At 44.6% G+C, this 25,695-nt stretch overlaps 1 protein-coding gene across 14 annotated transcripts in view; it reads left to right on the top strand.

The window, feature by feature from the left end:
- MICAL2 (microtubule associated monooxygenase, calponin and LIM domain containing 2) overlaps nt 1-25,695 on the top strand; it is a 142,490-nt gene that overhangs the window by 38,707 nt on the left and 78,088 nt on the right. For 13 of the 14 annotated variants that reach the window (XR_005217438.1, XR_005217437.1, XR_005217439.1 and 10 more), the window contains one exon: nt 10,881-11,221. Coding sequence is in view for 11 of the 14 variants with exons in the window: in XM_037839952.1 (XP_037695880.1) it covers nt 10,958-11,221 (264 nt within the window). In the remaining 3 variants the exon portion in view is untranslated. Of the gene's footprint in view, nt 1-4,975; nt 5,254-10,880; nt 11,222-25,695 lie in introns of those variants that run through there. The other variant, XM_037839947.1, reaches the window with a different exon arrangement.

Here is a 25,695-nt window from a genome sequence, read left to right as displayed (position 1 = left end):
TTGAGTTTCTTGAGAGTGAGAGGAGAGTGATGATCAGAACCTTGAAACATAGGAAAATTTAAGGAGCAAATAGAGAGAGAGGAGTCTACAAAAGACTGCAAATGGGGAGGAGTGAAGAGCAGGAGAAGGCCCCATCAGCAATGACTGGATTTAGCAACAGAAGTTGTTGGTGACCCTGGTGAGAGAGCGTTTTCAGGGGTATAATTGGTATGGGGTGGGGGGGTGTGTGAGGGTGGCAGGGGAAGTGGTAGAAACCAGACTGTGGTGGACTGAAGGGTGAGTGGGCAGTGAGGACAAGGATATTGTGTGTGATGCTGCGCTATTCTATTGGGAACCTAGGTCAGCAGGGTTGAATTTGTACACGTTTTTGGGAATTTCTTCATGTTGATAAATTCACAAATCAGAAAAAAACTTTTGTCAGGGAATGATTTTTTTTTTTTTTTTTGGCTTGAGAACTGCTCACTTGACTCAGTTCTTGAAAGACAGAATCCTTCAGACTTGTGTGGGCTGGAAACCCCTCAGGGCAGGGATGGTGCTATGGTCAGCTTGGACCCCCAGGCAGGGAGCCAACGATGAACAGGCATCAGCAAGAAATCCTTTTCAGAATCCCATTGCCATGGCATCTGTCTCTCTTCCCCACATTCCTCTCAGTCCTTCAGACTCATTACTAGGAATCAGGTCCCTGAGGCCTAATTTCAGGAAGTCAAGCAATGCAGTGCCATTCAGATGCAAAGGTTCAGGTGGGGAGAGCCTTTAAGGGTGTGCTGGCAAATATGCTTTTAGCCCAACCATCCAGAAAAGAAGGTAAGTTGATGTGCAATTGAGCCACCCTCTTCCTCCATGTGAAGGATTTATTCCTTGGATCCTCTTGGGATACCTTGAGCTCGAGGTGGTGTTTATCCCCAGGGCAGTGTGGCCAGGAACTAGCACTTATTAAGCCCAGTGCTGTGAGAGGCACCTGCATTTAATTTTCACAGAAACTTCTGTAATGTTTATGACTTGCTCAAGGGAGTCCTTGGTGACTCAGAAGTCCCTGCTCTTTCCACCACACCATATCAGCTCCCAGGGACTCAGGAACTGAGAGCTCTGAGATATTATTGAAAGCAAGGGATTGCACTAGCTTCTCAGTTTTGCTCTCCTATTTTATACCATTCACAAACAGGGCAGGGATGTATTTTTTCAACATTGGGTATGTATGTAGGGGACAGGGGATGGCTCGGTAGAGGGGTGGGCAGGCATGTTTTTGGGGAACAGGCTTTTCCAGGATATAGAGGTAGTAATAGATGGTAAGATATAAAACAACAGGGCTGGATGATTGGGGACGGATGTTGGCCTACCACTGTGGTGGCACTGAAAGGGATATTAAGTCCTATGTGGTCAACCTTATTGGGAGAGATTGCGTTCTGACTCAGGCCAAATTTGGCATATCCACCACACTCTAGTTTACCTATTGGATTAGCTAAGGTGATGTTTCCTGGCTAACAGAAAAATTCTGAATTTCAGTGACTTCACATACTACAAGTTTATTTCTCAATTAGGTAAAGTCCAAAACGTGCCCCTGGTCAGTAGAGGGCTCTCCTCCAAGATGGGTTCCAGAGGATCTGACTCCTCCTTCTTGTGGCTCTGCCATCTTCAGTCTGTGGTTTCCAAGGCCGATGTGCTCTGGGAGAAGTGGAACGAGCATGGAGGATCACACACAGGAGGTTTTCATGAGTCAGTTCTAGAAGTGGCATACATCACTTCCTTTCACAGTCCACTGCCTAGAACTTGGTCACAGGGGCTCACAGAACTCAAGGAAGATTAGGAAGGAGCTTGCCTGAGGGCCAGGAAGAAGGAGCTCTGAGTCTGGTGGTCAGCCAGCTTGTGTCTGCCATACCCACCACGGCTTGAAAGTCACTTCTCAGCTGAGGTTTTATTGGCATGTTACTACTATCCTTATTTCATATCGCACTGAGATTTCAGCATTCTGGAGTTTGAGGAAAGAAAGGTAAGGAAGTATCATGAGTTAAAGGGTCTAGAACCAGGAACCATGTTCCTGACTCACCGTGCAAGGCCACACTTGCATACCTTGGGCTCCATCCATTTGGCCGAGGTGGGGGGTGGGGGTGCAGTATGGGTTTGGTGGTTAAGGATGTGGGCTTCAAATCTCTGGTTCACCACTTCTGGTCAAGTGACCTTGGGCTAGTTGCTAACTTTTCTGATTCTTCGAAAAATGGGGATAGTAATAATATCTAATAATTCCTTGTGGTTGGTTATGATGGTTAATGACTTTAATACATACAAAGTTTTTATTACATTGCTTGACATTTCATAGATGCTGTAAATGTCAACTATTATTATGTTCCCAAAGATTGATCATTCATTCACTCATTTGGCATATACCATAGTGCTATGAACTGAGAGTAGGGAAGTAAAAAATTAATTTCAAACCAGAATCAGTCTTATTGCAATTGCATTAAGTATAGTATACTATGGGAACACTGTGGGAGAGATCCAGTCCATTTTGGGAAGGAGTCAGGGGTAGAGTGGTGTGGAGTGTCTTGGAGGAGGATGAGGTAAAGATTTTGCTTGCACTCAAGTACACTGCTTAAGAAAAATAAATATGGTGTATGATATACCAGGCTTGTGGTTTTTTAAATGAGATAGCTTCTCCGTATTACAATAGGATTCTCCAAACATCAAAAGTATTCAGTTAGTGTCCCTTAAATTGATTTTAGTATATGAAAAATATGCCAAGCCCTGACTTAGAGGGACAGAAGTCTCATCCAGTCACACAGCTGTTGTTTTCGCTCATTTGAGTCTGATGGCATGTCCAACATTGCTGAACTGATCTGTACAGTCCTCAGGAAGCTTTAAGAGAGACTCACACTGCAGGGAAGCATTCTCCCAGCTTTTAAGAAACAGTGGTCTGGTGGTAGCACCATACAGAGACCGTCAGAACACGGAGTAGGAGTGTTCTCATGGGGCAATGAGCTGTAGCCCTGGCAGCTGAGGCCAGGGAGCCAGTAATGTAGTTTCCCTGGGGTGTTGGAGGGGATTTCACAAGTGACAAGAGGCTGGGGTACAGGCGGGAGGGGGTGTCAGCCATGGGGTTCTGGGGAAGGCAGAATAGAGATAAAAATTTGGAACTTGGGGGTCTGGACTTCCATAGGCTTCCTCAGGTCAAATGAGATTTGGAAGGAGGAATGAGAGAAACATTTACAAAATGGTTAAAATTATTTCATTGAGCCAAATAAAAAAACAGCAAGATTCTTTCATTAGCCTAATGATTATTTTGCTTATTGCATTTAAATTCAAAAAATATTTTAGAAAACTAACTTCATTGTTATTTAGGCCACAAAACAAGCTGTCCTCTAGCCTTTGGCAGCTCCCACTTAGGTTTGAGACAGGCTTGCCTCCTGGAAAATGGGCTTTGGCATTCACAGTTTTCCTGTGCACTCAGTGTGTGATCGAGATGATTCGGGACATGTGCAGAGTAGTTTACCAGGTTTTTGTTGGTAAGATGGGCTCTATGTGTGTGTCGAGATGTATATTGTTTTGTCCACTCTTTACCTTTACCCAGATTTGTAGGTATTCTTCTTGGAGGGCTCACTGGTGGGGGGTCCTAAAGGTCCATCTAAGATTTGGGTCAGAAGTATCCTGTGGAAGGGGGCCTGCCAAACTGGACTTGAGGACCCTGTGGTTCAAAAATCGAGCTGCCAGGAAGATTGCAGCTTTGGGGGACTTGTCCTTGACCTGTTAGAACTGAAGGAATTTCATTAAGTTAGCACAATTTCAGGACTTCATACAAGAGAAAAATAGCACTGCCAGTGTTATGGAGCCATACAGGGCCCTGCTGAGCCGCACCAAGAGCTGAGCACTTTTAGGCCTGTGGAAAATAAGATATACAAACCACACCCCCAATTGCAGAGACCAAAAGTCTATAGTCAGGGAGAGAGGATTCCTGAACTTCAAATACATACGTATATAGAAGGGGCTTGTGAAAGTAGACATGGTCATCTCAGTTGAAAATTTGGGAAATACAGAAAAGTATGAAGCTAAAAATAAAAATCATCTGAAATGCCATCACACACATAGCCACTGTTAACTTACAGCTTATGTCCTGTCTCCTGTACATCTCATTTTATGTAGTTGAAATCACTATGCATACCCAAATTCATATCCTGCTCTTTCCACTCTGCATTGTGTCATACGCATTTTCCCACAGATTAAATGTCTTTATAAATATTATTTTAAACAACTGCCTGATACTTTGGTTGCACCATAACTTATGAAACCATGTCCCATTGTTGACACTTGTAGATTCTTTGACCCTGAAAAGACTTCAGAGTACAGAATTTACTCCATTTCGTTTACATAGCAGCTTCAGAAAAGGAAATCCGTATTATTTACAATACATGGCTCATATTTATTAGTGGCTAAGAACATGGATTTCGAAGTACGATAGACCTGGGCTCATTTCACAGTGTCTCCACTCACTATCTGGGTGGTACTGAAGAGGTTATACTTAGCCTTGTAAATCTCTGTCTTCTCTTCTGTCAAACAAGGACGAGTAATGAGATATTATATGTAAAGGATCTGGGACTGTGTTGGACACACAGTGATTAGCTGAACATGCTGGTGGTCAGTGTCCTGATGAGGGTGGCGGGAAGGGCAGGCCATGGCTTGAGACCAGGTCTCCTCGTGCCCAGGCCAGAGTTCTTTCCACCGCAAAAGCTTTGCTTCTCCCAGAAGATCCTTGTAGAGAGGCTTACCAGTACAGGCAGAGATATGGAACACTAGCTAGAAATACTTATGGAAAAATTCTTAGAAAAAAAGTATATAAACATATATAAAAATATATATATATGTATATTTATATATATAAATAAAATAAGCAACCACATGTGGCAAACTTACACTTCATTTACAGGAAAGAGAAATGGACAATTTCTGGACCTTTGAGAGCAGAAACAAAAAGAGAGAAAGAAAATCACACTCACCTTACAGATTTGTTAAAAGATTACTTAGGATAGTGCAGATGAAAGAGCCTGGCCCATAGTGGCCAACTGGTGACATTGACCTCCCTTCTCTCCTTCTACTGCTGTGATTGGTCAGTCCACAGCTCTCTCCTGAGACCAGGCAGAAACCCTGGAAGGCTGAGATGGAACTCACCTCACCCATGGTCCTGGGGTCTGGCATTGTGAATGTTCCTAGAGGGAATGGTTGGAGATGAGAAAGTGGAATGTGTGAAGCCACTTCAAAGTCTGACGGGTAAGAATCAACCTCACCATTGAAAAATAGTCACGGGAGGGCTGGGGCAGGAAGAGCCCAGAGCCAAAGTAACTTGGGCTCTGAGTGGGGGTGGGGTGAGGGGTGGGGAAGAAGGCCAGGGCCTGAGTGCCCCTTGGGAGTCTTCTCTAGAGCAACAGTAGCCAGAGCGGATGTCCATGCCCCTGCTTGCAGGCTGGTACTGGTTTTGGACTTCCACAGCAAGTCCCTGGGGATACTTTTTCGTTGGCCTTTCCTAGTAGGTTCCAGATGATGCATGTAAAAGGACTCTGCATATGTAGATCCAGCCCTGCATGGGAAAAGGGCTTTTGACTTCCTGTGGGCAATCTCAAGGGGTAGAACTAGGAACAGTGGACAAACCTTTGGAGAGACAGCATTTATCTCCCTGGGGAATGACTAAGACAGCATTTCCTCTCACTGAGGTTCTCTTACAGTCAGAGGAGGAAGGATGTAATAGGTTGCTCCTGGAGGCAGGGAGGTCTCCATTGGTGGAGGTGATGATCAAGCTGGCTGGAGACACCTGGCTGGAAGGGATTACAAGGAGGACAAGGTGGGCCTTTCAGTCCCTTCCCAAACCTGGGAGTTGTTCCTTTTGGTTCAAGTTGGCTGCCCAAGTGTCCTGGTAGGTGGGAAATCCAGGTCTGCCTGGTCCCAGTGAGGAGATGGGGCCTGCATGTCCCACATGAGACCCAGGTGCTCCTGCCCATGGTAGGTTTTGCAGAGATACAGCATGTGGGAGAGGCAATTTCCCACTGCAAGTCCTCGTCTCAGATATTGAATTCAGGTAGCCATGACTGAGGATCTTACGTGTGCAAAACTGGGAGTTTTTAGTTCTCCTTGGTGAGGTAGACTTGGGAGACTAAGAGTGAATGGCGGGAGGTTTTTGTTTTTAGATTGTATTTAACCTTGAACATACCTTATCTGTGAACCCTGAGGGTGGGGATTGAAAGTTGAGCTTTTCTTCTGGGGCCAAAGTGGTGTTTTGATCAAAGATTCTATCCAGTATCCCTCCCCACCCCTCCTTAAGTTTTTATAGAACTGTCATTTATCAAAAAGGCCTGATCACACTGTTTGATTCCATTTGGCAGGGGATGAGGTTCAGGGAGATATGGGAGTCTTAAATGTGAGCACACGGGAAAATCTTGGGACTGGAGTCTCCTCTGATTTCTAGAGAGGTGGTCAGGGAATCTGGACAAACATTGAGCTTGCCTCCCAGATGTCCTGGGCCAAGCCCATTCATTACCAGAGCTGCTGCCTGCAATCTGAGGCCCTGGATTTTAATTTGTAGGAGGCAGAGCAGGGAAAGAGAATTGTTTTGTGACTCATGAAGTCACACAGGCAGGAAAGGCAGAAGAACCACAAATTAAGGGACTCCAGTTGGCAAAAACCAAATTGCTTCAAGGCTATTCTTGGAAACTGAAGCATCCTGTCTTGTTTCTTTCCAGAAAATGCAGAAACCTTTCATATTTCTGGGCGGTTGGTTTTGTTTATATTTCGTATCGAACTCCAAAAGGGCAACAGCTGGGTGGTGGTTGACAAGGAAGACTTTAGCAAAAGTTAGTCATCCAGGTTCCTCTGATTTAAAAAATACTTGACTGTCTTCTTTAGGGAAAGAATATCCACAAAAAGTATTAAACCCCAATTCTCTGGAGAAGAAAAAGCTTGAAGTCAGATTCAGTGAGTCATTCTAAGTTCCAGGTTGGCACTTTACATACATGTTTTCAGTTCATTACAAAACGACCCTGTTTCATTTTCTCATTTTACATATGGAGAAATTGGAACTTTGAAGTTAAGTGACTTGTTTCAAGGCTACACAGCTAAGAAATGGGTTTGAAACCCAGATCTTCTGAATTGAAAGCCCTTGCCCTCCAGTTTGTTTTTTTTTTTTTTCTCTCTTTCACTTTTTATAATTGTGGTAATATGCATGCAACACAAATTTCCCATTTTAACCACTTTCAAGTATACAATCCAGGGTATTAATTACAATCACAGGGTTGTGCTACCATCACTATCATCCATTACCAAAACTTTTCTGTCACCACAAGCAGAAACTCTGTATCCATTAAGCATTAACTCCCATTCCTCCTACCTTCTCTAGTTTTAAAGTATGTATAATTCCTTGACCTGGAATTCTTGTCTAAGAATTATATTTCTTTTCCCCTTCCTTTTGGTTTGATGACATTTGGGCCATTTGAATCATAGTAATGAGTGCTGGATGTTATGTCACTGCCAGGTACTAAATGCATCACAAAATGTTCTCATTCTTTGCAACTCTGTGAAGTATGAATATCTCCATTTTACAGATGAGAAAACTGAGGCCCAGAGATAGATTAGGTAATTTGCCTAGGGTCACATAGCAAGCAAGTACTTGAGACCAGATTCACAGCCAGGTTGGCCTGACTAAAAATTCTCCTGTTCTTCGGCAAGGAAACCTACCGTCTATGGGTGTTGGAGTAATTCTTAAGGTGTTTGATTTAAATTGGAAAGCTGATTTTAAAAGACTGGAAACTAGAAAGTTTAGATCCAAGGAGGGCAGGGCTGAGCCTGGTACAGGTTGCTGGGATACATGTCCAAGGCTGTGCTTATCATCTCCTTTCAAGCCATCTCCCCCCACCCCCTACCCCCCCTTATCTCACTCTAGATTAGAGCTAGATCCCTGAGCTTCCACGCCCACCCCCTCCCTCAGCATCACCTTTGGCTCTTTCTGCACTGGGGCCCTGAGATTAAGTTGTTCATTTTTCTTTTGGAGGAGGAGTGGAGACAACCTAGGTTGGGAGGAGACAGGTTCTTCCAGTTTGTAAATCATTCCCTGGGAGTCAAGTTTGGCTTGATACCTCCAAGTAGTTCTCCGTTTTAGACAAGGAGGAGTTGGCAACTCAGAGAATTGATTTATAAAAGTGTTTTTTCAAACCGGTGCTTTCCCCTGACACAAATCCACCCTCTGTAGTGGATGCAGTCTGCCCCTGTACTTGCATCTCACCTGTCACAGCAACCCTGCAAGTGGAGGTTACTGTCCATTTTTTATAAAAGAAGAAATTGAGACTCAGCGCTTAAGTCGCTGCATGAGACCATATGGGTAGTGAGAGGCCACACTGAGCTTTGGACTCAGTTTTGAATAGTCCAAAACCTTGTGGTTTTTTCTGCACCACCTGCCTATCCTCGGAAAGGACTGCAGGATACCACTTGAATTCAATCAGACTTGTATTTATTGATCAGCTACTGCATGCTTTGTTCAATGCTGGGCACAGAAGTGGTTCCAAAGGTAGAGAAGGCTGAGAAGGTTAATATGCTCTGCAAAGCAAATGAGTCTTGCTTCCTGTTTGTGCTCTCTGGGTGGCTAGTCATAGAGGTAGTGTTTATGTGAGCGATGCCAGAGGGAACGCTGTGGACATTCAAGTTGCTGAGAGAGCATCTCAGAGCACAAGTCCATGTCTTATCTGTGCCAGGCAAAGTGCAGAACCAGCTTTCCAAATCTGTTGAAGCTGTTGAATTGTGTAGACCAGAGTAAGGCCTCATGGGGGACTGAGGTCTAGCTGAAAAGTGAAATTTGGCTAGGTTTGGAGCAAGGAATGTGTGCTATTCTCCCTTCAGCCGAGCATACTGCCAGTCACGGTAGAAGCTCTCAGGGAAGGAGGGGAGGAGGGTAAGGCTCCTACACATGTTGTTCTTATCCCTTCACCCTTCGTTATCTGGGTGCCTAGTGTCTGGAGAGCTTGTCTGCCCCCAACAGGCTGCTCTTTTGGGTGGTATCCAGCCAGGCATCCATACTCCTTTGGGTGTGCTTTTCTTTTCCCAAACAGAAACCGAAGTTCTCCCCTTGTCCCACCAGTTTCTTCATCCTTCTCCATTGCTGCCTGGGCTGCCCCTTCCCACCTCCTTGCCTGCAGTCTCACCATCTCCAGTCCACTCTTGCCGTCTCATCTTCCAAGAGCCCAAGTCTCACCCTGCCACTCAGCTTCTGTTTTCACCACCCCCTGGAGGAGGCAGGCCCCCTTCCTTGGCAAGGCACGGGCAGACTTTAAGATCGGCCCTGGACATCCCATCACACCTTGTGATGAATCCTGAACCCCTAACCCATTTGAATGTGTTCTCATTCCTCAGATATGCCAACATTTCTGGACTTTTGCCTTTGTAGGTGTTTTCTGTTCCTGGAATGTCTGTCCTCCACTTTTCTAGTGAAATCTATCTTGTTCCTAAAAGTAGCTTTTTTGATATTTCCCTACTGCAGCCTGTCTGGACTCTTCTAGGTTCTGTTGGATACTTCCTGCTCTAGGTCCCCACACGCTTTGTACATATTCTACAAGCATTTGCCTTTAGTCTTGTAACCATCTCTTCATTTGCCTGTCTTCCTCACGAGGCTGGGCCTGGTGCATGTCGGCCATCTCCGCATCCCCGGCACCTAGTGTGGTGCCTGGCTCTTGGTAGGGCATCAGTAATTGTTGCTGAATGAATACGGAGTTAAGGAAGAAGAAGATAAACACCATTGTATGCTTTTCATTGTTATAAAGTCCACCCACAAGCCAAAGGTATCCACTACAAATGTTCCCATCAGCCCAGCCTGAGGGGCTTGTGCTTGTACGTTTGTGGACCTCCTCGTGCCAGGCCTCTGACTGGGGAAGTTCGATTTGCTGTGCCATCCTGTTTACAGACTCCCTCAAATCCTCCTGAGAGCTGGGCCAGTCCCAGTTCCTCTCCACTTGTCTTGTGGCACTAGCTTTGGATTCAGGAAAAATAGCTCTTGCTTTGGAAAATCAGTTCAAATTTATTTTTGTTCCTTTGGAACTTAAATGTCTTTCCTAAGAAATGCCTGAGGTTACAGTGGTACAGAGAGAAAGGACCATGGCCAAACCCCTGGCAAGCTATTTTTGTGATGTGAATGAACACCCTCCCCTGTTTTCCCTCCCATCATTCTGAACACTTGTTCCAAATAGCTCACAGTTTGAGCTTACAAAGCCCAGACTCCTTTCGCACAGTGGGAGGAGAAGGCCCCTGTGTCCCTCTGTCTTTCTGTATGTCTGACTGAGGTAGATGGTGCACTTTTAACGGATACTAGGAACGGAGAGAAGTTTTTAGAAGGTGCTGTTCATCATCTGTATAGGGGAAAGACTTGTCCTCTGGTAACTAAGGAAGAAAGACTTTCAACTAAAGATAGGTGGGATGCCATGAAACCTAGAAAGGAATGTGCTCTGGATGTTTGTGTCTGTGCACTAATTAATATTAGTCAACCAGTTTGCAGCACCAAAATGGTTCGTTTTCAGTGGTGCTAAATTTAGTGCACTCTTCTGTTTTTCCTTTTGTTAGTTACCATTTCCCATCATCTGGCTCATACCCCTCATATCAAGATCAGCCAGGTAATGTTGACATCAGCCAGCGTATAGCCTTGAGCTGTCTGTGATGCTCTTCACCTGGTGAGAGGAGTGGGGTTTTGGGGAGAAAGGGAGTGACAGTTTAAGAGCATTGCCAGGTTAGAAGGTACAACTATACATTTTCTATTGACGGTTTATATTTTTAGTATATGCAGATAATTTATTTTTACTTCTGAACACTCATTTCCTGAGTACTCTCTCAATGCCTACAAAGCTCACCTGTGCCTCCACCTACTTTCCTAGGTGTGACATTTCTCCAGGAACTTCATGGTGTTTTCCTCAGTCCTCTCCACGCCACTGCTCCACACAGCTTCTGAAACATGGGGGAGAATGAGGATGAGAAGCAGACCCAGGCTGGGCAGGTTTTTGAGAACTTCGTCCAGGCTCCCACATGCAAAGGCACCCTCCACGCCTTCAACATCCTCACACGACACTTGGACCTAGATCCTTCGGACCACAGAAACTTCTATTCCAAGCTCAAATCCAAGGTGACCACCTGGAAGGCCAAAGCCCTGTGGTACAAATTGGACAAGCGTGGATCCCACAAAGAGTATAAGCGAGGGAAGTCGTGTGTGAACACCAAGGTAAGGGGACTCCTCCCTCCCCTGCCAATATGGACATTTCTTACCCTGTGGGGCATGTGGGTTGACTTGTTGAGAAGTTTGGAAGCTCTTGCTATTTTGCCATCTATAGTTCTTAATAGATTTGGGTGTGAGAATTGTATTGCTTTGTTTTGTTGAAGGTCTCCTTTGTCAAATGCAATAACAGCTTCTCCTGGCTGGAAGTTTCCATCTTGTCATCATGGCCTCAACAAGTGTTCTTGTGCCTTCTCCGAGGCAGAGAAACCAAAGGCAAGGTTGAGGGAGTGAAGAAAATGCCTGACATTATCCTACTAATACTACTATGATTACTCCCACTACTGCAGCTGGTGGCCGTTATTTCTTTAGCAACTTGTATGCACCAGACACTTTGTGTACATGATCTCATTGAATACCTGCAGTAGTCCTTTGGGCCATTTTAGAGATGTGGAAACTGAGAGGTTCATCTGCTTGCTCAAGGTCCCATAACTAGAAGGCAACCTTGTTTTATGCCAGAGCTTGTGCCTTAAGTTCCACGGAGAGGCATAATTAAAGAGTTGTGTTCTCCTGGGAGCACATGTTTTAGAAAGATTCCCTACTTTTTAATTAATTGTCTAATAAGTCTTTGGTCCTTACTGCCTTTGCCTCCCTCTTTCTCTCTCCTCCTCCCCACACCCAGGATGCATTTCTTTGCTCAGGATCACAATTGTAGTTAACCTTCTACAAGCTAGTTACTTCCCCAGGTTGTTTTGCCCTAGACACATCAGTCAACATAGGGCTGACCAGCATATCCCATCTCTGATATCTCTGAAATGCCCACCACCAAATGGGCAGCTGGAAGTCAAGACTTCCCCACCAGTCCTTGGGGGCTGTCAGCCCTGGGCTCTGGCCTGGGCTGTGTGTTTAGGTTAAAAGCGAGTGTGCTGTATTTAGACCTCACAGGAGGTAGCTCAGTGGAGCCTTTGGAATTCCAGCCAATGCCAATCCCAGGACAAGAGGATTGAATTCTCCATGGCAATAGGGACTGTTGTGTTTTTGTTTTTGGTGATGAGGAGCTGTTGAGTCCACCGTGGGATACAGCTGCTTTCCATTGCCCTGGGGAGACAGCTGCTGTGGTCCTGCCAGCCTTTGTGCACTGACTATAAGGGCACAGGAGGAGTGTTCCATTAGGCTGAAACCGATCCACCACTTCAAATCAGAGCCTATCAGTCATCCAGGTGGTGCCTGCATATCACCTGCCAAGCTTCAGCCTTGGAGGAGGTGGGAGTGTTAGAGAAAAAGAGGGGAGCAGGTGTGGGACCAGTGTCCTGGAAGGCACTCTGCCTGAGACCTCCCTTCCTAACTTGTAGCTTCATGATTTGTAGTTTACTGGACAGCTCTTCAGAGTTAGAGGAGGGGGAGGACTTTAGCTTTCAAAGGATATCCTCTTTCTCAGTAATGGTATAGGGTAGCTTTTTTTAAAAAGTTTGATTTTAGGGTCCTGCAGAAGTCAGGCAGCCAGGCTATGTTATGTTCTCTCACAGTGGGCTTTTGCGTCTCCTGATCGATTATGAAATGTCATTGCCCAATATGCTTAACAATTCTGGCTGTTGAGAGACTGTCTTGACGATCTGAAGATAGACCTTCAGGAAGTTGTCCAGCAGTGAGAGATGGAATGGAGGGCTGACTGCCATGCAGATGTCTTTCAAAACTCACCAGCTGGTTGCCTAGCCTGTCTGGCTAGCCCCCATTTTACAAGCTTTGACTGCTCGAAATAGAAGATTTCCTACACCCTGTGGTTGGCAGGTCACCATTTGTCCCTGAAGTACAAAGAGAAAGAAAATGTCTCTAGTGATGCTGAGTAAGAGTGGTTCTTGCCCAGGAAATTTTATGCCTTTCTTATGAGGAGGCACGAAAACATTTCAAATGTGTAGAAACCCATCTCATAAAAACGACAGATTCTAAGGAGCAGAAGATGCACATGAAAATGCATTGCATGTATGGATTGTGACTGTGTTAGTTTACTGTAGCTGCATGTTTCAGAAACCCAACTCAAAGTAGCTTAAACAAAACAGGGAAATCTTTTAACTTACATAAACAGGAAGGTCCAGACACTCAGTCTTTCCCATTCTCCCTCCTCCCAGCCAGCTTTTAGATGTTTTATTCAGAGTTGGACCCATGCTTCCTTACTACAAACAGATTTTCTCTACGTTGATCCCCTCTAGTTCATATCTTTATAGCACCATGATGCAAAAGGCTAGAATCTTTCTCTTCCGGCTCAATATTGAAAAAACAAAATTTCAGGGAAGGATTCTGACTGATCCACTTCTGGAACAATTATTGTGTCCAAGGCCAAGGGTATGGCTACTATGATTGGCAGCCCTTTGCCCTTTCAAGCATGATGTGATTTGCATGAGGGAGGGCCAGGTCCCCAGGGACATGAGGCGCAGGGCAGATAAAGAACAGGTCTCCTCTGCGGTGACCATTTATTTGTATTCCTATTATGGTATAGGTCCTCTCCATATTGGATTCATGCATGAATCCTCTAAGAGGCTAGTGCTAGTCAAGAGGTTTTGCTAGTCAAACAGGACACAGAGCATGGGTCCTCCCTGTCTTCAGATGAGAACAGATTCTGGTTTGCTCACACACCTTGTTTAGGTATGCTGTGGTGTAGTTGTTTACCCTGAGCATTAGCCAAATGAGAAATGCTGGGCATGAGGGTGCATGGGGCTGATTGTTAATGCTAAGTCATATACACATTAGAGGCTGTCAGGTACCAGGCAAACAGCTAAGCTCCAGGTTAGCCACAGGTAGAGTGTGAATAAACAAAATTTAGCCAGAACCCCAACCTTTATACTGATGTGGACACGTCTCAGTACCATATGGAGAGGATCCAGGCTTCAGCATTTCACAAGCATTTATCAACCCTCTGCCTTGTGCTAAACACTGTGTGGCTTCCTCCAAGTCCAGTGGAAGACATGGAGGACTGTTGACAACAAGTCCTCTATTTCCCAATCCAGGGTTCTCTCTACTGCCCTCCATTGTTACTCCATCATGGCTAACCATTACAGACCAGAACGCATTTCTACATCAATGCTATAAAAACACGTTTGCAGGAAATGACTCATGGACTGTTGTCATCAGCAGAAATGAGGCCAGCCTATATAATGAAGACTCACGTGTCACCTTGTTAGAGAGAAATGTCTGTATTTTATGAGTGTCTAGCAGGGTCACCCCGTATCTTTTGCTCCTAAACATGACCGTTGCCCATCTTTGTGCCTGCAGTGGCTCCCCAATGGGAGAGCCATGGGTAGCACAGCCATGGGTTCCCCTCTCATGTGGTTCCTGAGCTTCATAAGCGTAGCACAGGGGGCACAGGGGAAGCAGAGAGGTAGGTTAAGAGGGTGGAAAGGGGTGGAAGGGGTGAAACTGGGAGCGGAAGGCTGCTATCTCTTGGTCTGGATAAGTCTATCTTACATTCCGGACCTCTGAAATCATCCACCACCGGCCCTCAAAGCCAGCTCTGCTGTGCTGAGGCATGTCAAGTACCACTTTGCCTAATACGGGCAGTTGCAGTCATAACTGATAAAGTAGAGGCTGGCTTCTGGGGTGTGAAATTCTGTACTAGATGAACAAAAAGCATAGATGAACTTTGAATTTGTCTACTTCTCTGCCAATGGATTGCTGGCATTGTCAAAACAGACATGTTTTCAAGCCTGGGTTACCAGTTGGGTTATGTTAGTTACTACACTTGGATCACAAGCCCAGATAAAGTATGTGGAGTTGTGCATGTGTGTGCACATTGGGTAGAATACATGAGGTTCAGGAAATTCAGTTCCCAGCAATATTAAACTGAGATGAAAAAAAAACCAAAACTTTCTTTTTGGCCATCTTCGTAGGAAGTGGTTAATCCACTGTGGTTCATTTTTATAAATATACTTATAAACAAAGACAACATTTTTTTGTCTTTTTAAGAAAAACTAATTTTCTTTTATTAAAAAATGCATGCTCATGATAAAAAAAAATCCAATAGTACAAAAGATATATTGTGCAAGGAAGTCTGTTTTTTTCAGACCTATACTTCCCCTCCCTAGAGACAACTACTGTACTATTTTCTGTTCCCTTCCTGAATGTTCCCACATTTAAGTACGTGTGTGTGTTTATGTACATCCCACCGATTTTGTTAGGAGAAAAAAATCTATACACATTTTTTTTGTTCCTTGCTCTTTTCACTCAAAAATATATTTTGGAGACTGTTTGATATCATTAGGTATAGATCTAACCCCTTTATGTTTTCCTGTTTTTTTATAGTTTCCCATTTTATGGCTATAGTAGAATTTATTTAACTGACTATATTGGTACCAATCTATTGCTGTTTAAAACAGTGCTGCACTACACTTCCTTATACATCTTTTTATACTCATGAAAGCATATCTGTGTGAGAGTTTCTGAGTCAAAGGGTATGCCCATTGCATTTAAAATATTATAGGCATTGTCACACTCTCATCCCTGGAGGTTCTTCCAGTTGACACTCCCACCAGCAGCGTGTGAGAGTGCCAAAAAGAGTCCTATTTAAAGGATATGCCCCGGTAGGATGTGGCCTACTTGGATTTCCTTGGCCTTGCTGAGTGGGTATTGGGGTGGACACCCTCTGGTCTTGGAGTCTGTGCTGGATGGCTTGAATTGAGTGAAGAGCAGTTTAGCGGGAACATGGTGGGGATTGCCACATATAACAACAATAAATTTATTACTGTTATCAGTTGCCATTTGGATAGTTTCACAAAATAGTTTCATATACATGGTTTCATTAGGAAGTTAGCTTTATCAGTGAAGGTGAATTTTCTTTAAAAGAAGAACAGATACAAATATGTACTTTCCTCTTCAAAATTTCATCCAGTAATGAGAGGTTTTAGGGCTCTTTGAAAATCTGGGTCATTTGTGCTGAACAGGGGTCCCTTTCTGACTGGCTAACTTATTCTCTTTATGACTCACATCAAGTAAGCATCACCTCCTCCTGGGAGCCTTCCCTGACCTCCTCCCCACTCCCCCCTTTTCTTATTCCATCCTTAATCTGGGTTTGGTATCCCTGTGGGCTACCAGACACCCTGGTCTTACTGCTATCTTGCTGATCAGTGTCCCGCATCGATTGCTTTGTTTGTCTCTTTCCCACTCAGCTATGAGCGCCCTAAGGGTTGGGCCCAAGTCTGCTTCATCCCTGGGTCCTGAGCACCCAGCACAAGGCTTGGCATGAGGATGATGCTCAGCAACTGATGAAGGCACTCTGTAGCACAAGGGGCTTCTTTCTGGAGCTCCACAGGGTGTGAGCCCTGGTATTTTTCAAGCCTTTAGAGTGGGTTTGCAGAAGCCAGTACCAGCCAATCCCTTCATTTCCTTATTTAAATGTCTGTCCAGATTTGCATCTGTGCATTCTCCCTGTGCTTCCTCTCTCTGTGGTGCAGGGATCAGGACTACAGCCTTGTCTGGGACCCGACTAGCATTCGGCCACTCTTGGAGCTCTTCAAGGGAGACAGGGGAATTGCCCAGCTGGCCCTTGAGGCTGACGGGCTGGGCATCCTTTTTCTTGGAGAAAAAAGAAAACCCTCTTGCAGTTCCTGGCCCACCCAGGGTTGCACAAGGCCTTAGGGAATCTCTAGCCAGAATTATCCAAATAAGTGTATGCTGCTGGGCAGGGCAAAAGGAAACCATGAAGCAGTTTAACTCTCTACTTCCCAGACTGGAAGGTTTATCCTGGCTTCCCTCTTTTCTACTTTTCTTTTATTCTTTTTTTTTTTTCTTCTCACTCTAAAAATTGTCTTGGAAATTAGTATATTCCCTGGCCAGGGAATTTTTCCACGTGGTGTGAATGTATCTGTCTAATATATCTTACTTGACAGGGTAGGGTACAAGGTTGAGTTCAGCCTCCTGCCACAGAACTGGTCCTAGACAATTCTTTGGGCCCAATCCCTAGGTTGTTTTCCCCACACTGAATCCACAGGTATTGCATACAGCTGCAAGTAAGTGAAAGCCCTTATACAGAGACATAAACAGATAGAGACTTGTTTTTAATGAGATGTCTGGATATAGATGGGGCCTGGAGCTCAGTTGCTGAAGTCTTTGAGATTTTCTAGCCCAAGTGCTGTCCAGTAGAAATATAAGTGAGCCACATTATATATAATTAAAAAATTTTTAATAGTCAATAAAAAAGTACAAAGAAATGGTGAAATTAATTTTAATAATGTATTTTATTTGCCCTAAATATATCCAAAATATTGTCATTTCACCATTAGTTAAAGAAATGTAGTCGTATGAAGAAATGATTATTGAGATTATTTACCTTATTATTTTTTTTCATATTAGGTCCCCCAAATCCTATGTGTCTTTTACACTCAGAGCTCATCTCAATTCAGACTAGTCATGTTTCAGGTGTTCAGTAGTCACATGTGACTAGTGGCATCTGTATTGGACAGTGTATTTCTAGGCCTTTCCATCATACTTGTCACCTTATAGTTACAAGATGGCTGCTGCAGCTCCAGCCATCATAGCCTCAAGAAGGTAGAAGGGTAGAAGGGGCTGCATTAGATACATACATATCCATATCATATACTAGAGTGTTCCTAAAAACGCTGTTAAGATATAAGCTCCACAGGGGCAGGAGTGTGTCTTTCCTTTCTAATTCTCTAGCACGTAGACTAATGCCTGACACATAGTAGGTATTTGTTGCAGACTGATTTCTTCAAAAACAGATGCTGAGAGTCAGTTTGGAGTGCAAGATATTCTTTAGCGATCAATACCTGTGAAAGGACTGGTCAAGAGGAAAAAGTCAAACTGTGATCAAGAGCCGACAAAGTCTTAGCCAGGTTGGTGTGGAGCTCAGGAGTGAGATTGTTGGTCAGAGTATCCTGTGCCAAGACAAAATGGCTAAGCCTTTATGCTCCCTGCCTCGTTCAGCTCCTGGATGCAAGCTGTGCCCAGCAAAGATGTGACCAAAGAGGCTTTCAGCCTCTGAGGCTGACCTGAAGAGCTGACAGATGGAGGCTATCTGCTGATAACACTTCCTGCAGTTGGGTCTCAAATCCTTCCTTGAAGGGGGATCTGGGTGCTGTAGCTCCATATCTACCACAATATTAAAAATATAATTGTGGAATGAATGCATGAATAAAACCCTAGTAATAGTCAAATGTAACTTACTGGCTGGCGCAGTGTCAAATGAGTACCTTAGCTGCAAGGCAAGCTGGGATATTGAATGTCTTGCCAGTTTTTGCTTCTAAGGACAAAGGTGAAGTTTGCTGTTACATAGGACACTAACTGTCCTGGCATGCCCTGTGGTCTTGGCCAGACAGGACACTCTGGTTAGCAACACAGCAGCAGAACTAGCTTTATTAGTTAAGACAAAGAACACTCATTGACTCCTAAATTTTTTATTTTCAATCACAGAAACATGTCTTACTACTTTTCCTTCCCTTTAGTAAATTTTAGCTCATGTATCATTTGTATTATTTAAATAATTTGTATTTCAGATCTGAGGTACTTTGTGGAGCACCTCTTTCCTCCCCCATTCCCCTTTATGGGGTCCCTTCAGTTCAGCAGAACACCTGACCTATCCTCAATAAACCAGCTCTCTAGAAAAACTGAGAGCCCTCCCGAGAAGTCACTGCCTCTAGCAGAGCTGCAGCAGTGGTTCCAGTGAAAATTCCTCAGTGGGTTAGAGGACCCTGGAAACATCAAGGTCTCCTGATCTTTGGGCCCTTTTGGCACCATTTGAGGCCATCCTCAAACACTCAGCATGGGCTTGGCCCGCCGCATGGACTGGGAAGGAAGTAACCAGGAAGTCTCACCCCAAGAGGTCCCTGGCACCCGGCCTTTTCCCTTGGGGAGGCCTGTCCTACCCTTTCCTTCTGCTCCATGGAGGAAGACACCATAAAGGTTGGATTGCTGTATGTTTGCAGACTCTGACCCATCTCTAGAATGGATCCAGGTAAACAGGCCTCTTCCAGGAGGGCTTTACAGCCAGGCTTTCAGAGAGTGGTTGTTGCAGAGTCTCATGGAGGAAGCTGGAGTGCAGTTGGTTTTAACTGGCATCCTTCCTGGGCCACCTGGTTCCCAGTGAAAGTAGCTCTCTCTTTTTAAAGGAAGAGTCTCCGATGCCCCTGGAATCATGGCCTGAATGGCCCAACCAAGCCCTTAGCTACAGGGAACCTATCACCCAGCCTGACCAGACTGGGCTGCACCTCAGCCTCCCTGTGAACAAGTTTTGGAAGCACTGGGGGCCCACAGGGAAGGCCTGGAGTCCCTCAGCAGGTTTCCCAAATGCCTGCAGAGATGTCAACAGAGAAAACCCTTCCATGGAGCAGAACCTGCATCTGATTGCCTTTTGGCCCGTTACTCTTTGCCTGGTCTGCTGGGCCCCCCGCCTAGTCCTGACCTGAATCCATGTAATTGGAAGCAGTTTCGCAGGGATACTACTGTTGCCCATCATATATGGCATAAGGTACTTTACATGAGGCAGGCACACAGTCATCTGATGGCGCTCTTGCTGGATAACTTCAACATCACTCGGTTCTCCAGATCGTCTCTCTGCCACTTTCTGAGGCTGCCTGGCCCTTGGCACCTCCTCTCGCTACTCCTAAATTTAGGGAATGTCTGTGTTGGCTGGGGTGTTAGTTTTTGCTTTCTGGGACACTCTCATGACAGGCCCCATTAGGTACAGAGTAGGGAAGACTGGGCTCCGGGGCCAGCTGGCTTGGGTTTGAATCCTACTCTGCCATTTATTTGCTATACAGGCATGAGCAGCTACTTTCTTCCTTGTTTCCTCAGCTTCCCCACCTGAAAATATGGCCCACATATAGTAGGGTTGCTGTGAGGATTAATGAGTTAATAATTGTAAATCCTTAGGATAGTGCACGGCCTATAATGAGCATTCAATACAAGTTCATTGAGTTTGCCATTGTCTCTAGGACCACTTCCCAGGGCCTCCTGCTCTGTGGGGAGCAGGTACTTCCTCCTGTGCACCAGGATGACCCTGTAGTGAGCCCCTCCCCTCCTCAGGGGACTGCTTTAGGAAGCCAGACATTTCCGTTCTGTCATGAGGTATTTGGCCTGGGTGGGTTTGGCCTGTTAGCTGCAGTGTAGCCCTGGGACTTGGTGAAGGTGGAGTCCTTTGCCCTCCCCTCTTCCCCCACCATCCCCAGCTGTTCAAGGCAAATATGGCTGCCTTTTTTTTTTTTTTTTCTTTTTGGGTTTGTACTATGTTTTGGAGCAAAGTTTTCACCAACTGAAATCCTCCTCCCCATGAGTCTGGCTGCCAGGTAAGACTGAGAAGACCCTGGATTTCTAATCTTTCTCTTCATTTTAACATCATCCATGTATCAGAAAACCAAATGCCTCAAATTTCAAGCAATTGGGACTTTTTTTACTTGGCCTTTCAGCAACTGAGTTTTTGAAGAGACGGAATGGGAGGCCACGCAGACCTCAGTAATTATCAGATGATCAGATATGAGCTGCCAGCTCCCTACACGACATGAATTAGCATATATAGCAATTAAAATATCGAAGTATATAACATATATAGTTATAAAAGTATGTATTTAAAGGGAATAAGTTATAAATAAAATAGTATATACATTATTTACATATTCTATATAAACTGATGTTACATAAAAATTGTATTCACCTTAAACATCTATGCAGCTTCTTGGGAATACAAATCCAGAATATTCCAGCATTCATACTGTTCAGAGCCTTCAGCTGTGTGTAACATATTGCCCGCAACCTGGTGTACTCCACACCTCCTGCAGTGCATCATAGGTCTTAAGAGATATGAATAGAGGGTGGCAAGCAATCGCCAAAAGTTTGTTCATGGGAATTCTGCAGTGGGAAGCTTTGTTTCTTGGATCCTTTATCAAGGGGAAAGCTGTCTAAATCTCAAGAATATATCCATGCAAATTCCCTCGTGACCAAATCTGTGGGATAAGTCCAGGGGGAATTTCATTTACACCGACAACCAAAGAGCTATCTTGTATACTGATGTTTAATAGCCAGCTGTTTATTGCTTCTTTCTAGCTTTAAGAAAGTGATCCCTTCCACTTACTCTTATTTGTAAAATTGCTGTCCCTGATTTAAACTTTTCACATTTATTAATTCATTCAGCAGATTTTTTTAAATGTCTATACATGCTGGGCACTTGGGATACAGCGGTAAAGAAAACAAGTAAAAATCCCTGCCCTCTTGGGTTGTACATTCTACTTAGTGAAAGACAGACAATAAACAGTTGCTTGTGGTCTGAGTGTGTGTGGTAGGCAGTGGTAAGTACTAGGGAGAAAATAAAAAGGAAAGACGAGAGAAACGGGTGCTATGAGCAGAGGCGGATTTTATGTAGGATGTTCTGGGAAAGCTTCTCTGAGATGGTGAATTCTAGCAAAAGAAGAACAGCTGGTGCAGAGATGCTGACAAGCGAGTGTGCTCAGTATGTTCTCAAAAAAGCAAGTGGACCGATGTGGCTGGAGCAGAAGGAGCAGGGGAAGTAAGAGACTGGTCCAGAGAGGGAGTGTAGTTCCTGGACCATGTCGGGCCTTGAATCCATTGGAAGGACTTTGGGTTTTATGCTGAATGAGATGCAAAGCCATAGGAGGCTTCTGAGCATGGAGTGACATGATCTGACTTCCTTATGGAAGGAATTGTGGAATCTTGGGGATGAAAAAGTAAAGAGTAGACTAGGTTCTCTCCCATTTATGATAAGTATCTCAGGCCTAAAGAATTTATTGTATCCTGTGCTCATCATGTCTTGGAAAAGCTTGTTCTTTCACCATATACCAGTAGACTAGGGGACAGGCTGAAACCAGCCTTGCTGCCCAAGGTTGGGGCAGGCTTGGCTGTTCAGATTTGAAGTCTTCTTGGAAGAAGGAAATCCTTTTGAATGTCCATAGCACCTAACACTGTACAAGAAGGAGTGTATTCATTCCTTCATTCACTGCTGAGTGCCAATTCTCTGTGCTAGGAAGTAGAGGTAAGGATGGAGACAGCAGACAAGGCCCCTACCCTCATGGAGTTTTCCATCTAGTGGGGAAAGAACATAAACACCGAAACAAAGATAATTTTATAATGGTTTTCCAAGAAGGAAATAAACAGGGGATTATGATAGAGGCATCTGAGGGAGGGGAGTCAATTCTAGATGGGGTGTTAGGGAAGGTCTTTCTGGGAGGTGACATTTAAGCTGAAATCTATAGGTGAGAAATAGCCAGCCATGCAAAAAGCTGACTCTTCTGAGAGGTTGGTGGTGTAAAGGCCCTGAGGCAGGAAAGCTCTCTGCCAGCTGGGAGAAAGCAGCAAGGCAGCTAAGAGGGGTCCAGGGTGCTGTGAGCAAAGGAGAGGGTGGTCCGAGGTGAGCTTGGGGAGGAGGGATGGGGTAACAGCAACCAGATGCTTGAAGGGCCTTTCATGTAGGCCATTGTGAAGGGTTTAGGTTTTACTCTAAGAACTCTCTTTGAATACCAGCTCCGCTGCTTACCATGTGACCTTGTCTCTTTGAGCCTCTGTTTCATAATAGTTATCTGATAGGTTTGGGGTGAAGATTATATAAGAAATGCACATAAAACATTTAAAGTGCCTGGTAAATTAACCATGTCCTTCTTCTTGAAACTATCCTATTGGCTTTTGTGACACAACTTTTTTTGACCCATTTTTAAAAGTCATTTTCATGCTCTTCTTTTCCATAATACACACTTGGTGTCCTCTAAGCATTTGTGTCTCGTAACTTTCTTTTGCTTCTGGTGGATCTGCTTGTTCAGGGGAAATCTCAGCTGCACTCAGCTGTCACCTCCATGAAGACGGCTTGCCACATTTGTATCTCTGGCCCGTACCTCCTTCTTGAGCCCCAGGACCCCATTTAGGTACCTTCTTTAGGATGCTCTGCTGACACCATCTTCTTTTCAAAACCCCTTCTCTTCCTGTGTTTCTTCAAGTCCCAAAGGCTCAAAACCATACAATCATCTTAGGTTCCTACCTCCTTTCTGCCACCCACATCCTATCTATTGTCAAGTCCTGTTTCAGCTTTCTTTACAATTTTATTCATATCAACCCCCTTCTCTCCATTCCAGCCATCTCTACTTTGGTTTAAGCACTGCTCTGTTACCCAAGTTTTCACAGGTGCCAGTCTCCAAACTCTTTTAGCCTTTTTCCCCTGCAGCCCAGCTAATGACCCCTGCAGAGTCACCCTTCCAAAGCCCAGCCCTGATTGTCACTCTTAGCTCAAATTCAGTGGTTCCCCAGTACCTATCGATTAAAGCTTCAACACTACCCTGTCTCATCAGCCTGTCCCCTGCCTCACCGGGCTGGTTTTCCACAACTCCCTCCTCACACACTACAGTCTATCTACACTCCTCTCCTTGCCGTCACCCTCTTCTCCATCCTGCCTCTGATCGGCATTCAGGGTTCAGCACTTTCAAAGTCCAGCCCACTGAACACCCTGTCCTCAGAGATCCTTGACCTGCGGACTCAGTAGCTTTCACCTCCCACCTTCACCTGGGCACCCATTCTCAGGGCCACGCCTAGGAATTTGCCACCACCCAGAACTGCCCCACTTGGATTCTTAGTGTGAAATGCCCCTCTCTAATCACAACTCTGAGCTGCTGCTTCTCCCACTATGTTGCTCTCACAGAACCTGCTACAAACCCAGATTTTTGTCCTCAACCAACTCCTCCCTTTTGTACCCATCTGTCAGCCCCCACCCTTTGGCTTTATTTTCTTGCCCATTCTGGAGCCCGTGTTCTGTCTTGGCAGTCATATTTGACAGCTTTCCACTGCACTTGCTCACAGGCTGAGCCACCTTAGGAGATGGGAGTCCTTTACTCTGTGTCCTCCCCTCAGGGCTGCCTGGCCTGGTTGGATGAAGTAGCAGAGCCCTACTGGTAGGTTTCATTATCAGGTTATGATAACTTAATACTGAGCATTTAGTGCTGCTTGGACAGCCTTTAAAGAAAATCTAGCCAGTTTGCTTTCTGTCCCAGTTCCCATCCTTTAACTCCCTCTTTACCCTTCCAGCCGTTTCCCTTTAAGTGGCCATCCTACTTTTCACAAAAAAATCAGACATCATCATCTCTGTTTCCTCTCCCCTTCTCAACCAAATTCCTGGAAAATATCATATCTGTACTCCTCGCTCTCACCTTGTCACCTCCTGCTAATTCCCCAACCCCTGTAATAGGGCTTCATTCCCATTGCACCACCAAAAGTGCTCTCCTCAAGGTCACTACCAGCCTCTGAATTGCCAAAGCCCATGGCCACCTTTGTGTCCTCTTCTGCTTGGCCTCTTCCAGGCATTGAGATAGCAGGTCACCTTCTGCAAACTCTTCTCCTTAGAGAGATGCCCAGGTATAAACTGTGATCCATAGTCCTTAGGAGAGGGGAGGCTGTATGAGCTCCTTTACAGGGAACTATAAACCTGAGTTATTAGCAGGTCCAAACTCTTCCAGTTTTATCGTATTTTCTTGGCAGGAAGGTTTTCTGTAAAGCACATTTGCCTTTAGCAACAGGTGTGAGAGGCATTGATTTATGATCCCCTCTTGTTCCATAGACACCTCTTGTATTTTTCCTTTCAGACTTATTCTGGGGCTTCAAATCATTCAGAATGACTTACCAGCCATTCAAGTTTAACAGCACATCACAATCGTATAAATCTTTTCAGCTAACAGAGCAGTTTTGCATCCAGTATCTCATCTGACTTTTGTAATAACTTTCTGAGGTAATAAGGGCTGGGATTGTCCTTCCCATTTAGATGAGGAAACTGAGGCTTAATGAGGGTAAGGGACTTACCTAGAATTTTATGGGGTGAGTGGCAGAATGTAAGAATCCTCCAACCAGGGGTCTCAGACTTTAACACTCAGTTGATTGACCTTTGTTTGAGGACTTCTTTGCTGACAATGACTCTCAGAAATATATGAAATCCATCCTCTCTCCACCCGCACCTTTTCTTGAATACTTAATGTTGGGTGGTAGGATACAGAGAGGGCTCAGACTTTATTCTTACCTTTATTTTCAAAGGAAATCCTGCCTGAAATATTTTAAATGGACAAACAGCATTATTTTGTATTTACAAATTTACCATTTTAGCATTTCACATTTGAGTGTTTGCTTAATAGAGATTCTCAGTTAACTTCCTGGAACCATGAGGCTATTTTGATGGATTTGGTAGTTTGAAATTTTGAGCTAGGGATAGCATTTGCAACTTTGTGTTACCTTCAGCATCTAATTTATTTTGTTTTGTGTCTGCAGATTCAAAATTCTCACAGCCAATTAGGTAGTTTCAAAATAATTTTTAACAGTTTGCCTTGCAGTCTTTTTAATTACAATATCCTGGAAACTTGAACATGTGGTAGGTAGTAGTCGAGTAGACACAAGTTTGAAACCCAAATATTCTGATCTGTAAAATAAAGGTAATAGTATTACCAGTTTCAAAGAGTTATAAAATAGGATATGAGTTAGCTTAGCATGGGACCTGCAACATTGTCAGC

Source organism: Choloepus didactylus, chromosome 6 (genome assembly GCF_015220235.1).
Source record: "Choloepus didactylus isolate mChoDid1 chromosome 6, mChoDid1.pri, whole genome shotgun sequence".
In the NCBI taxonomy this organism is placed as follows: domain Eukaryota; kingdom Metazoa; phylum Chordata; class Mammalia; order Pilosa; family Megalonychidae; genus Choloepus; species Choloepus didactylus.
Note: the sequence above shows the minus strand (reverse complement) of the source record. Positions and strands in the feature narration are given on the sequence as shown.